Source organism: Carassius gibelio, chromosome B6 (genome assembly GCF_023724105.1).
Source record: "Carassius gibelio isolate Cgi1373 ecotype wild population from Czech Republic chromosome B6, carGib1.2-hapl.c, whole genome shotgun sequence".
Lineage (NCBI taxonomy): Eukaryota > Metazoa > Chordata > Actinopteri > Cypriniformes > Cyprinidae > Carassius > Carassius gibelio.
Window position 1 is genome coordinate 9,611,869 of NC_068401.1, and position 14,535 is coordinate 9,626,403.

Genomic DNA, 14,535 nt, shown 5'->3' on the forward strand with positions numbered 1-14,535 from the left:
TATGAATAAATAAATAAAATAGTATTTTTACAGCATATGTAAAATTAATCAAGAAAATTTACAATGTTTACCTTATATATTTTTCAGTCTTCCTACATCTGTCTTTTCATCCCAGGATTGTTGTCGTTCCTGAATTACTAAGTAAATCTATCAACACACCTTTGATTTGAGTCTGGTGCATTTTGTACTTAGAAATCTTAATGGCGTTAATGTAAATGTTATCTTACATAAAAAGAGACAAAATATACTACAATGAACACACTGACAATAAACTGAAACTCGTACATCTTGGTTATCGTACAAAGACGGACAATTTTTCTTCAGAATGGCAAAATTGCACGGTGGATGAGTTCTGGACTGAAGAAGTCAGGCTTCATACACCACAGCAAAACCTTCATGAAAAACAATAACAATGCAATAAAATCAATACAATTATGTAGAAACCTCTCACAAAAAAATAACTTCTGTTGATCATCAGCAATTCATCAACTCTGACTTTAAAGCGACCGTCCATTTAAATTCAAGCTAAACTTACATGTTCTCACCTCTGCATTCTGTCCTTTAAGAAAATGTTGCCTCTTCTCTGTCCTCTCCGAACAGGAATATCTGGTAGAAATAAATAATAATAATTTAAGGCTTGGTATTTTTCAAATGTTCTCTTACTACAATTCTATATAGTGGCCACTAGAGGTCAGTGTATTCGCTTCAGTGTTGTCTGTCACTCATTCTGCACTGTGCATATTTCAAACCCTGGGAGCGTGGTATATAGGTTTGCTTGGGCGTGGGGACATAAATATAGACAATAAATAATAAATTAACCTCAAATTATTGCACTTTCTTATTTCCTATTCACTCTTTAGATTGACAAATATTGACCACCTTTTACATGTCCTTTCACAGACTTACCAGACACGGTGTTTCTCCGTCCTAACAATCCAACAAAGATGTCATTCATATTAGCTGCAAAAGACCAAAGAGTAAAATCTCATCAAGCTCTGATGTTACTTTAATTAATAATAGGTGTATGTTAATGAAGAAAACTGGAACTTACGTCTAAATGGTGGATTGGTGTCACGATTTGTTCCTGTGAAATAAAAATGAATGATAAATCAAACGTAAAATACTATTGACCTTGAAGGAATAGTTCTAGTTTTGTCATTTACTCATCCTCAAGTTGTTTTAAACCTTTTCTGTGAAACAACAACATGAAGGTAAGAAAATGATGTCCCAATATTTAGCATTTTTAATACTGTTAAAAGCAAATTTCATCATTGAAATGATTTAGTTTGCCTGGGTCTCACCTGCGCTCCTCCTGCCCATCAGGCCAATAAAACTGTCATAATCAATATCATTGTATCGTTTCTCATAGCGCTCCGACTGGTCGCTGTCGTCCTGTACAGAAAACACAATCGCAAATGAAAGTCAAACCCATGTGAATGACTCCAGACTGTGATGATCATTGAAGTTATAAAAACAACTGAAAAGAAACAAAGATCAGGGAACTGCTTTGAAAAATGGATTTTACCATACAATAAAATAATCCAAGAAGCGGTCATTTTGCGTGTGTGTGTGTGTGTGTGTGTGTGTGTGTGTAAGAACCTGTATGTGTGTAGTTTGCCAGTGTGGACACTCGTGACTGAACCTCTGTATGAGCCCATTTTTTAACAGTCAGATATCACATTGATAGAGTCATTAAGGTTTTAATGGTGCCATTATAATTTATTCTAGCCATCTCCATATATTCTCTCCATATCAGTTCAAATTTTAAAGGGTCATATTCCCAATATATACAGTATTGTTCAAAATAATAGCAGTACAATGTGACTAACCAGAATAATCAAGGTTTTTCGTATATTTTTTTATTGCTACGTGGCAAACAAGTTACCAGTAGGTTCAGTAGATTCTCAGAAAACAAATGAGACCCAGCATTCATGATATGCACGCTCTTAAGGCTGTGCAATTGGGCAATTAGTTGAATTAGTTGAAAGGGGTGTGTTCAAAAAAATAGCAGTGTGGCATTCAATCACTGAGGTCATCAATTTTGTGAAGAAACAGGTGTGAATCAGGTGGCCCCTATTTAAGGATGAAGCCAACACTTGTTGAACATGCATTTGAAAGCTGAGGAAAATGGGTCGTTCAAGACATTGTTCAGAAGAACAGCGTACTTTGATTAAAAAGTTGATTCGAGAGGGGAAAACCTATAAAGAGGTTCAAAAAATGATAGGCTGTTCAGCTAAAATGATCTCCAATTCCTTAAAATGGAGAGCAAAACCAGAGAGACGTGGAAGAAAACGGAAGACAACCATCAAAATGGATAGAAGAATAACCAGAATGGCAAAGGCTCAGCCAATGATCACCTCCAGGATGATCAAAGACAGTCTGGAGTTACCTGTAAGTACTGTGACAGTTAGAAGACGTCTGTGTGAAGCTAATCTATTTTCAAGAATCCCCCGCAAAGTCCCTCTGTTAAAAAAAAGGCATGTGCAGAAGAGGTTACAATTTGCCAAAGAACACATCAACTGGCCTAAAGAGAAATGGAGGAACATTTTGTGGACTGATGAGAGTAAAATTGTTCTTTTTGGGTCCAAGGGCCACAGGCAGTTTGTGAGATGACCCCCAAACTCTGAATTCAAGCCACAGTACACAGTGAAGACAGTGAAGCATGGAGGTGCAAGCATCATGATATGGGCATGTTTCTCCTACTATGGTGTTGGGCCTATTTATCGCATACCAGGGATCATGGATCAGTTTGCATATGTTAAAATACTTGAAGAGGTCATGTTGCCCTATGCTGAAGAGGACATGCCCTTGAAATGGTTGTTTCAACAAGACAATGACCCAAAACACACTAGTAAACGGGCAAAGTCTTGGTTCCAAACCAACAAAATTAATGTTATGGAGTGGCCAGCCCAATCTCCAGACCTTAATCCAATAGAGAACTTGTGGGGTGATATCAAAAATGCTGTTTCTGAAGCAAAACCAAGAAATGTGAATGAATTGTGTAATGTTGTTAGTGAATCATGGAGTGGAATAACAGCTGAGAGGTGCCACAAGTTGGTTGACTCCATGCCACACAGATGTCAAGCAGTTTTAAAAAACTGTGGTCATACAACTAAATATTAGTTTAGTGATTCACAGGATTTCTAAATCCCAGAAAAAAAAAAATGTTTGTACAAAATAGTTTTGAGTTTGTACAGTCAAAGGTAGACACTGCTATTTTTTTGAACACACCCCTTTCAACTAATTGCCCAATTGCACAGCTTTAAGAGCGTGCATATCATGAATGCTGGGTCTTGTTTGTTTTCTGAGAATCTACTGAACCTACTGGTAACTTGTTTGCCACGTAGCAATAAAAAATATACTAAAAACCTTGATTATTCTGGTTAGTCACATTGTACTGCTATTATTTTGAACAATACTGTATAGCCTAACTGAATAGGCTATTAAATTAAATTAAATAATAATAATAATAATAATAATAATAATAAACATATATATTAGCCTACATAAATATTCTCTATTTTGTCCTCCAAACTAAAATTTAGATTTTTGCAAAATCTGTTGAGTAAACAAGTGACCCCACAATCAAAATACATATTGTGGAAGGTATTTATATATATTCATAGTAGGCAATATGTAAATAGTTGAGATGACAGACAGACGATAGATAGATAGATAGATAGATAGATAGATAGATAGATAGATAGATAGATAGATAGATAGATAGATAGATAGAGTAGCATAGTTAACATTCACATTTGTACAGGTTAAGGTGAAATAAAAAAAATGACGTTGCGTACATTATGCTACTCTGGAAAGGTTCATTTGTATTAACGTAGTTAGCCTATAAATAATTACAGTTAGTTATATTTTTAAGAATATACTTTTGATAAAAAAAAATCTATATAAATTATTATTATTATTATTATTTTTTTTATTTTTTTTTTTAACCGGAGGAGGTAATGTTTAGAATGCAACTTTTAAGTAGTCTATATGCTAACTGTTATTTAGTGTGACAACTAGCCCCTATTCGATTCTTAGGCACATAGCGCACCTTTTAATCTCATAGAGCAAGCCCGTCAAACAAATTAGTTTTTAAAGTGTCGTTTAATGTGAACTTACCGTGAATAACGGATAGTCGAGCGCACAGCGCGAGGGTCGAGGACACGCGAGCATCAGCAGCACATGAGAGAACAGCACGAGCAACCAACCGCAGGACATCCTCAGATCCACACCTGCGCCAAACTTTATTTAGACAATCCAAACCAAACACTTCTGTCATATAAAGCTAGAATAATTTGATCAAAGAAGTAATAATACCTCTTAGATACACTGAGATGAGCGGGGGTTCAGGAGGATGCTGTTCAGTTGTGTCTTTCCAGAGTTGTAAATGCTCGCAGGTGCGCGCGTTCCTTTATTTGTGGCGTTCGCGCGCTCCGCTCACTCAACCCCGGGCAAGCTGGCTCTCCAAATACGAACCAAATAATGATGCTAACATATTCTAGTGACGCAAAGTCATTAACACATAGAGCCTTGACGTATTTGTGCGGTCAATTATACTACTACTACTCACAGCTCGTCTTAGTCTTGAGTTGCACGCAAAATTCAGTCCAGTCTATGTTTGACCGTGGCTTATTATTTCTGTAAGATTTGTGAAGCAGTGATTAATGAGAAAATTCGAAGAGTATAGGCTTTGCAGTTTATTATATGCAGAATCGTAAGTTGGCAGATGGACAAGGTTATTTGCATTGTGTTCTGGGTAATAGGGAGTGTGTGAGTTTTAGAAGATTTCTGATTCAGAAAGACACGTGTTTGACAGGGTTCAAGGCTTATTATTCAGTGGGATTATGAGTCATCTATACTGCTCATTCCATTTGCTCCATCTCATTACAGATATGTCCTTGATAGGACAAAGCTGTCTGTGAGTTATAGAAAAGGTGCTGCCTTGATTAAGATCTGTAGGAGCCTGATTGATGAATGTTTATGGCTTTAAAGCAAGGCTTAGATTTAAAATTCTCTGAAACTGGAAGAAATGTTCTTTAAAGTATATACATTTTGTAAGAAAAATACATTTGACCTGTTGACCTCTTTAGTCTGTTTCCGTGTGATGATTTCCATATATCTTTTCCTATATAAAGACAGAGATGAAATCAAGATTGACATTTGCCATCAGACGCCTCCATTCCAAACAGTTCAGTAGTGAGTTTGTTTGGGGGGAATTAGTTAAAATACTCACCATGGCAACAGCAATGAGAGTTTCTTGCTGGTGTGACAACTTGCCCCCTAGATGAATTATCTTTATTTCTTTCGCTAGTGTCATTTATTGCCTTTTAACATTCAATTTTATTGGCCTCTATGTTTTAGGGTATGTAATTCTACTAAATTAATTTGCATAGAGAAGCCAATACTGTAATTAGTTTTTTCAAATTATTCTTATTTCTCTCTTTTGATTCCTCAGCAAGGCGGAAAGCTCTTAATGATACACCGACGCACTACATTCCTCATGAAGCAGGATTTGCTGTATAGAAGGGATGTGGAGCTGGAAAACAGGGCTTTGAAGTGATTAAGTCCAGTTGTTTGCATTGAGAACAAATGATTCCTTCAGTTCTGAACATTTCCATGCCATCAAAACAAGTGATTATTTACGATAGTCTTGTCTCTGAAGCCTGATTTGTTTCCTGCATTTGTAAGAAAGTGTTGCTTGTGTTTGCTGAAGCGGACATGAAACATTAGAACAGTTCGGAAGTACACCCACACTCACAAGTCCAGTCACTGCTTCTCAATGGTGAGTGACACCTACCAACTTTTGCTTACGCAAATAAACTCACACAGTATCGCTCTCATTTTCTTTCTTATAGCCTAATTTCCTTGAATTTTTACTGTATTTCTGGTCTCATTCTTTCACCAAATAATATAGATTACAATGAAAGACTGAATGCAAAGAAGTTCAGCGAATTTACAGACTTTGTTCTGCCAGCTGAAAAAAAACCTTCACTATCGTCATCACCATCATCCTTCTTTCTTATATTATTTACTATGTCCAAATGTGCCATATAATAGTACACTTACCCTTTCAACCCACGGTCTCACCCAAACAGCTTTGAGTCTTTTGATCAAGAAGAAAATAGTGGTTGAATGCTTCCTCTGTCCATGTTTTAAAAAGAAATGTTGATTGTCTGTCTCATGGTCAGAGATCATTGTAAGTACAGAGCATTTATCAGACTTCATATCCTCATAGAAAGCATAACCCAAAGTGACCTCGGTTACTGAAAACTTTGCAAAGAAGATGTATCACTTTCCATCACACATACATATGACATGACAATGAGCAGCAGTGAGAGATAACTTGAATCTTTCAGTTTTCAGCATAAATTAAACCAAGGAATTTATCACTGCCATATATTGTTGCTTTTAAGGCTGGACTTATTTAGGGGTCAATTCAAAACAAAAAAACTAGTAAATAAAATAAAATAAAAAAGTTCTCCCTACCTCTGACACAGTATAATTATGCAAGATTATGTGTGTGACTATGAATGTATGTGAGAGAGATTTGCTCACTGGTTTAGTAATAATGCATTACCCTATGCATGCCCCATCCTGAGGCTACTCTGGGTAATTTTGTGAAATCCAATTATAACCATCCAATTATATTCAATTATGACTAAATAAGATTGCACCGAGTCCTATCTAACACATTTTACTACTCTGTGGCTTCTATAATGACAGATGTCATTGACAGTAAACTGGGAGATATTTGACTTATGTTCTCACACATGAATACACTCAAAAAGCAAAGCCCCCCTAATTGATAATATGCTGAGTTCCCCCTTAAGGGTTTATTAATCCTGGATATATGGCACTGTGTGTGATCACACATGTGACTCAAGTGTAAAAATCCCTTTGTGTTTAGGCCAATAAGTTGACATGTGAAAATGAGAATCGCACTTCTGCATATTTCTGCTTGTACCTCACTCCTCCCACCCGTTTCTGTGTTCCTCACTTAAGTGAGAAATGATGGAATTGACGCTGGAGTCATTAGCGAAATTTATTAGACCCCACGTAATCAGACAACTGTGAGCTAGGCTCAGTATTTCATAATAGCATCCCTGAATGCACAACACATTGAACCTTGAAGCAACTGGGCTAAAGCAGCAGAAGACCACAAAGTGCCAGTCCTATCAGCTAAGAAGAAGGGGGGAATGGCTAGAATTAACACTAGCTCACTTAAACTGGACAATAGGAGATTGGAAAAAGGTTGTCTGGTCTGATGAGTCTAAATTTCATTTAGATGGCAGGTTCAGAATATGGCATAAACAACATATAAGCACCCATCATTCCTGTCTTGTATCAGTGGTTCAGGCTGGTGATGGTGATGTAATGGTGTGGGGGATATGTTCTTGGAAAACTTTGAGCCACTCAGTACCAACTGAGCATCGTTTACTTGCCACAGCCTTCCCTTTAATTATTATTTTTTTAGACATTTATTCATACACTGAACCGAGAACCGTTTCTTCTTGACTTGAGACACGAATAAAAGATTGATTCGTTACCTGGCTTGGCTCGGTGTTCATCTTCAGTTCTCTCTTCACATAAGTTCAGTCAGTGTACTGTTTGAGTAAATGAATTACTCCAGGATATTGGTTTGTTTGAACTCAGGGGGAGTGTCAGCCACATTAAAAAAGTTAACAGCTTAAGTCATTTGTGGATTAATGCGTATTGGAGACGCGAACCGTTTCAAACGATTCAGTTCGATTTGGTGAACTGGTTCAAGAAGATCCGGTTACATCGAGTGATTCGTTTGTGAACTGGATATCAACTGTTGTGTTTGAACACTCTCACAACAGACCCGGAAAAGAAGACAATGCTGAATAAAAAAAGTCATAGTTTTTGCTATTTTTGGACCAAAATTCTATACAAATTCTAACTGACCCTCTGACGTCACATGGACTACTTTGATGATGTTTTTCTTACCTTTCTGGACATGGACAGTATACCGTACATACATTTTCAATGGAGGGACAGAAAGCTCTCGGACTAAATCTAAAATATTTTAAACTGTGTTCTGAAGATGAACGGAGGTCTTACGGGTTTGGAACGACATGAGGGTGAGTTATTAATGACACAATTTTCATTTTTGGGTGAACTAACCCTTTAAAGTTTGAGCATATTGTTTGCAAACTGCATTTGATTAATCAAAACAAAAGTAAGTTAGTTGATATGCTGTTTTGTTATTGTTGTTTAGAAGCAGTAATATGCAGTTATTAGCCATGTCAACTGTATTTTTTGTTGGTTTTCATGAGACCCCCCTTGAAATGACCAGGACCCCCCATTGCCCCCCCCCCCCCCCATCAAAATTGTCTGGAGCCACCATTGATTGTTGCTGATCATGTCCATATCCTTTTATGACCACAGTGTTCCTATCTTGTGATGGATACTTTCAGAAGGACGATGTGCCATGTCTCATTGCTCAAATCATCTCAAACTGGTTTCTTGAACAAGACAATAAGCTCACTACACTCCACCAGATCTCAGTCCAGTAGAACATTTTTGGAATGGTGGAATGGGAGATTTGCATGGATGTGCAGCCAACAAATCTGCAACAACTGCGTCATATTATCTGGTCATGATAGACCAAAGTCCCTGAAGAATTTTTCCAGCACAATGAGAAATCTACGCCCTGAAGAATCAAGGCAGTTCTTTGCCCAAATGTTAGTTCTTGGCACAAAAATATTTGTGGTACATTCCACCTCCCCACCCAAATGATTTGTTAGTTTCCCTCTGCTGACGTCAATCTGCAAAGTCATCTATAGGAAATGTTTCTCTGGCTAAGCCATTTGCATAATCTAAATGAGCTTTAAAGGGCCATGAAACCCTGTTTCAGCACTTTAATTCTCACCAGTTTTAAAGAACGCTTAAAAAGTGTGCGTGAGGAGTTGAGAGGGAAGGGGGGAGACAGACAACACAGCTTTGGGTTCAGACAGTTTCATTTCGCTCCCATCGAGTTAAATGGACAGCCATTTGCACTCTGCATCGAAAATATCTCCTCATCTCTGATAACTTTTAAGGCTTATTCTGCGGGGTTAATATATACGCCTTTTGACAGATTGTGTCAAGGAGCTAGAAAATTGGTAGTGAATTAATCAACTTTGTACCGAACTCTTCTTACAAAGCAAAAACTCTTTCAATCCATGAACGTTTCTCTTGCTTAATATGCATAATGCACGGTCTCAATCTGAACTGTCTGTCATAGCAAATCAAAGCATGCTGTTGTGAATAATTAAGCGAAGCATCTTCTCATAAGATAAGAACACGCAGTCTCATTAATAATTTAACAGTCCTTTGCCACGTCACAAATTGCGACGTCAACAAGATGTAGATTTTAAACCCAGAAGATGAAAATAGCTCAAAAAAGCTTGAAATTAACCAGATTTATCTGACAGTTAAAATTATCGGAAGCTAACATCTTCTATGATGTGCAACACAAACACCTCTGCTAAAAGGCGTCATCCACATTCAAACATGTGCCCCATCAAATTTTTTGAGCCATTTGAATGAGGCTTCAAAAAGACAAACAAATAAAAGCTGATTAATATTTTTATATTTGATACAATCACACCAGTGTGGTTAAAACTTTCAGTGCTGCATAGATCCATCTGCTAAATTTAAATTTGTTGGCTGGCACAGCCATGCTGCGCATATTAACCAGTCACACATTACTCTGTTGAGCTAATGAATGCAACGGCCAATCAGAGGGCATAAATCGAATAAAAATAAAACATATGTTTATATCAGTTATATAGTGCCATCGTGACTGCTGTGAATCACATGTCAAGCACCATACCCCCACTCACCCTCACTCCTGCCCCCTCAAAAATGGAGAGTGCATCTAGTGACGCACCTGGAATGGGGTTTCGTGACCCTTTAAATCTGGTGACTCATGGTAAGTCTGCTTATTGCAATGATTACTGAGTTAAAAACATCAACAATGTTGTTGCAAATAAACAAAGACAGTTTTACTGTTCACCTGTTTTTATTTTACAGTGTATTTGCATGCTATTACAATCAAAGGTCTCATTAAGTTGGAAATGATGGAGAAATGATTATATGTGAAATGATGCCCTCTGTTGGCAAGATAATATAGCAGGGTCCAAAGTCCAATGACACACACACACACACACACACACACACAGGGGTTTTTTTGTGAAAAGTGGGGACACCCCATATGCGTAATAGTTTTTATACTGTACAAACTGTATATTCTACGGCCCTACACCAACCCTACACCTAACCCTAACCCTCACAGGAAACTTTGTGCATTGTTACTTTCAAAAAAAAAACCAAAAAACAAAAAAAACTCGTTCTGTATGATTTATAGGCGTTTTGAAAAATGGGGACATGGGTTATGTCCTCATAAGTCACCCTCTCCTTGTAATATCTGTGTCATACCCAGGTCATTATACAGAGTTGTGTCCTGATATGCCACAAAAACATGGCCACACACACACACACACACACACACACACACAGCATTTATTTATTTGTTTATTTATCTTATTTAAGCCTGGTATAAATAAATAAATGGTTTAGCTACTTTATAAAGTAGATATTTATATAAATGAACTAAGAAATAATTATGATTCAAATATTAACATGAATTAAACAGCCAACAGAAAACTTATGTATACTTTATTTCTTTTTTTAAGTATGATTGACTAATCATTGCAATAATCAGACCACCAGACTTTAGTCACCAGAATTATTTAAAATTGGATTTAGATTACGCAATATATCTGTCTGTGATCTCTGAGCAGATGTTGGATGTTGTATATTGATCCAAATATGTGGTCTGAGCAAAAGAATAATGTTTAACTTGACTGAACCAAGTGGATCTTTGTGTGAGGGAAATGGCCTGTAAGCAAAACATGAAGTCCTCCATCTTTTTATAATCACTTCATTAAAAATGTATGCACGGGTGCACAATCCTGCTCTCTCTCACACATGCACACTCTCACACAGTCTTCCCAGGCATGAAACGAGTATTCTGCGATTTATCTGGGTCAAACACAAAGCCCCTGCACCCCTCCATGGTCTTCAAGAGAGAAAGCAGAGGAAAAATGAGAGGAGGAGAGGGGACGTGAGGGTAAATAAACAAAACGCCCATAGAACACATTGATCCTCTCCACGTGATGTCACATTCATCACTGGGCAATGGGGCCAGTGAGAGAGAAGGGGGCAAAACCAGAGAGAGGGAGACGTATATGTTTTTGTGAAGGCTGGATTCTAACAGAGAGGTACTATCGGGATTGTTAGAAGGTAAGAGCCTTATTATTCTCATATTAATCTGATAATCAATCATCAATCAAAGCAAGTGTAACATGCAAATGAGTGGAGATATAATTTCCTCTGTAATTTAGATTTTAAAAAAACTGACAGACTGCATGCTTGAGAAAAGTATTTAAAATTACATTATAGAACCTTATGATGAAAGTTTTGTTTTTGTTTTATTTAATCCATATTTAATTTGAAACTATTTAATAACATTCATACAGTAAATCAGAATTGGATTATACATTTGCAAATATATTTAAAAATGCAATACAGTAGAATCCAAGTCAAAAACTGCATACACTTTCTCCATTTAAATATGGAAATAAAATTCTAAAAAAACGAATAAATGAGAAGCAAAGTTGACGTTTCACTTATTCTGTTTCGATAACTTGAATTATATGTTAAATATATGGTGTATGTTTAGAGAAGAAGTGTCTATAGGAGTCTTTTAGATTGAGGAGTCTTACAAAAAAAAGTGCTCATCCCTTTTCTTTCCCATCTTCCTTCCGTCTTTTTGTCCATTTCCACTTTAAAAAACACAAATACACATATCTCATTTTCTCACCCCTGTGGTGTAGATACAGCTGCAGATATTTGTGCGGATACAGTATATACATAAACAGCTTCATGGACACTGCATGCACAAATGTAAAAGTCTACACAAAAATGAAAATGAAACATCATTTACTCACCCTCATGTTGTTCTAAACCTGTGTGACTTACTTTCTTCCAGGGAACACAAAATGTATGTTAAAGAATGTTGGTATCCAAACGGTTTCAGGTGCCACTGATTTCCATTGTAAGGACAAAAATACAAGTAATTGGGACCCAAAACTGTTTGGTTACCAACATTCTTCAAAATGTCTTCTTTTGTGTTGCACAGAAAAAAAATACATAAATACACAGAGATGAGTAAATGATCATTTGGTGGACAATTGCTTCAAAACATTCAACACAGAAACCATGATTTGCTTGATGTTGCAGGTCTCCACAGGTCAAAATGACTAAAAGGAACTCAAACCTCAGATGGTTACTTCTCACCCACCTCTTACTGTCTGATGTAGTATTTGGCAGAGCTCCCCACCCTCAAAGCAACCCGAGGCCTTCTGTCACTTCAATGCCTCAAACAGAGCAAGCAGAATCACAAGTTGTAGAAGATGATCTTGCCGCTGCCCATCAGTTGGTCTCAAACCTATCAGCCTCTCTACAAGGTCAGCTGGATCTTCAAAGCAATGTAAGCTGTGCAGAACTCTCTAATGGAGGCTGGATTGGAAAGGGTTTCTCTCAGGAGCTATTAGGGTTGGCAATGGTGCCAGTGCTGGTGTCAGCAGGATGTTTGTTTGAAGCCCAAGCACTAGTAATGCAACTCTATGCGGTGTTGGGGCAAAAGGACACACATGGATTTCTACAGGACATTCTGGAGCTGATCAAGAGAGGTAAAGAGAGAGATTCAACACACATGGTCCATCAAAGAGTATTCCAAACCCCTTCCTCTCCTTCTATGCAAAACTCTGGGTCTCAACGCCACCTACAGGCTGTAATATTTAACATTCATCAGCTAGCTGAGGTGGGTGAGAAAGATGATAAGGGTAAAGTTGGGCCTAGTGGGAATTGCAATGGATGGGTGAGAGTGAAAGGCACTCGGTTCCTCGGGCAGACCACTGAACAGAGCAAGCCATTGTGTCTTGAAGAAGCACAGCAGGCTTGTGGAAGCTTGGGATTCCAATGTGCAGGTGTGACACAGGATGTCGATTCTGGATATTTCCTTGTTATCTTGAGGCCTGGAAGCCGCGTGGTGCCTTCATCTAACTTTGAGAGCTGGATCCAGAATTGCAAGGTGGGGTCTGTCCGTTGGCGCAGAAACGGGATCCCTCAACATCACTGTGTAAATGAAAAAGAGGAGCGAGTGTATACAGTAGTGGAGTGGATTCCAGCAGTCTCCACACTGTATAATCTGGGAACAGCTGTTTACTATGCTTCGGTCAGCTGCTATGACACTGCAAAAGAGAGAGCCATCTTCAGTACTGTGGATCTGGGCACAGACGCCCTCATGGCCGCAACAGGGGGAACCGCAGGGGTTGCCGGTTATGCGTTGGGGGCTGGTTTAAAAACAAGTGTGAAGGCAGGGATTAAATATCTGCTGAACAGCATGAAAGAGGAAGATGACCTGGTAGTGAACCAGAACAGCTGGGAGGATGGAACTCTCAATGTCCAGTAAAAGACCAAGGAGAAACCTATGAGATTAAAGAACAACAGCTGCATTGCTCCAGGGCCTCAAGGATTTTTACACCTGTAGTAAATGATGTTTAGAATGCTCTATTGCTATATGTCCAGTCACAATAAATTTGTTCAGTCATAAATACCTTAATATCCAAAAGGTATTTAATGACATCAGCAGGAAGTGACATTATTTTTTGGTGGGAAATAATAGCAGCCTAAACATGAGCACCCCCCCCCCCTTCAACATTCCATACTGTTAGGTTATAGAAATATGGATTTATTTTATTTTATATATATTATACTATTATAATACGATATAATGTGTCATTATTGTTTCAGAAAACATCCTTTTTATGCATCACGATTAATTTGCTTGTCATTATGTAAATAATTCCTGAGTTTGATCATATATTTTAAATCCTAAAATCCTATTTTAATTTAGTTAGAGACTTCAAAATGTACTTTATAACAGTAGCCACTTATTATAACGTAGCTACTCAATATTTACATCAGTTCTCAAGCGTCAGCGGAGACTTTGCGGAGACTCACGTTAAGCATGGGTAATATTTAACTGTTATAGGCCATCACACCAGAACACTACTAGATTACAAGACAAACAGAATAGACTGCATAAAACCAAACTTTATAACTTTATATATGTGATTAGAGTATAGCAGTTACAAGTAAAGTAAAATAGAAATGTTTCTACCTGCATTTCAGTTTTGAACTCCTTGTTTTATATAAATGTATAATCGTGTTTTATATATGCATAGAGTAAAATAAAGAAAAGTATTATTAACGTATTCTCACATGTTGATCTTATAATGTTTTCGTGAAGAGACCGTATGGCCTTTTAAATTTCGGCGGTAGGTCCACCCCTCCATAACATGACTTTCACTTCGTCATTTCTTGGAACACGAGAAGAGAGCTCATGAGTTTCGTTTCTACGGCTGTTCTATCAACACCCCTCTGTTGTGATGAGTTTGA

General features: G+C 37.6%; 1 protein-coding gene and 1 long non-coding RNA gene across 3 annotated transcripts; both read right to left on the reverse strand.

Annotated features, from left to right (window-relative positions):
- Positions 1 to 131: 131 nt before the first annotated feature.
- Positions 132 to 8,279, reverse strand: tac3b (tachykinin precursor 3b). 2 transcript variants are annotated; one of them, XM_052558971.1, is made up of 7 exons: positions 4,321 to 8,279; positions 4,123 to 4,235; positions 1,302 to 1,392; positions 1,052 to 1,084; positions 907 to 960; positions 546 to 606; positions 132 to 392 (listed from the first exon to the last, which is right to left on the reverse strand). In XM_052558971.1, exons 2-7 carry the CDS (start codon positions 4,219 to 4,221, stop codon positions 374 to 376), a joined length of 357 nt encoding a protein of 118 aa, XP_052414931.1. In that variant the 5' UTR covers positions 4,222 to 4,235; positions 4,321 to 8,279; the 3' UTR covers positions 132 to 373. The 2 variants fall into 2 exon arrangements, with proteins under 2 accessions (XP_052414931.1, XP_052414932.1); XM_052558972.1 differs by having other exon boundaries at positions 4,123 to 8,279.
- A 1,732-nt stretch (positions 8,280 to 10,011) lies between these two features.
- Positions 10,012 to 14,440, reverse strand: LOC127960187 (uncharacterized). The gene is made up of 2 exons (XR_008154342.1): positions 14,258 to 14,440; positions 10,012 to 13,562 (listed from the first exon to the last, which is right to left on the reverse strand). It is a non-coding gene; the product is annotated as an uncharacterized LOC127960187 (long non-coding RNA).
- Positions 14,441 to 14,535: the final 95 nt, after the last annotated feature.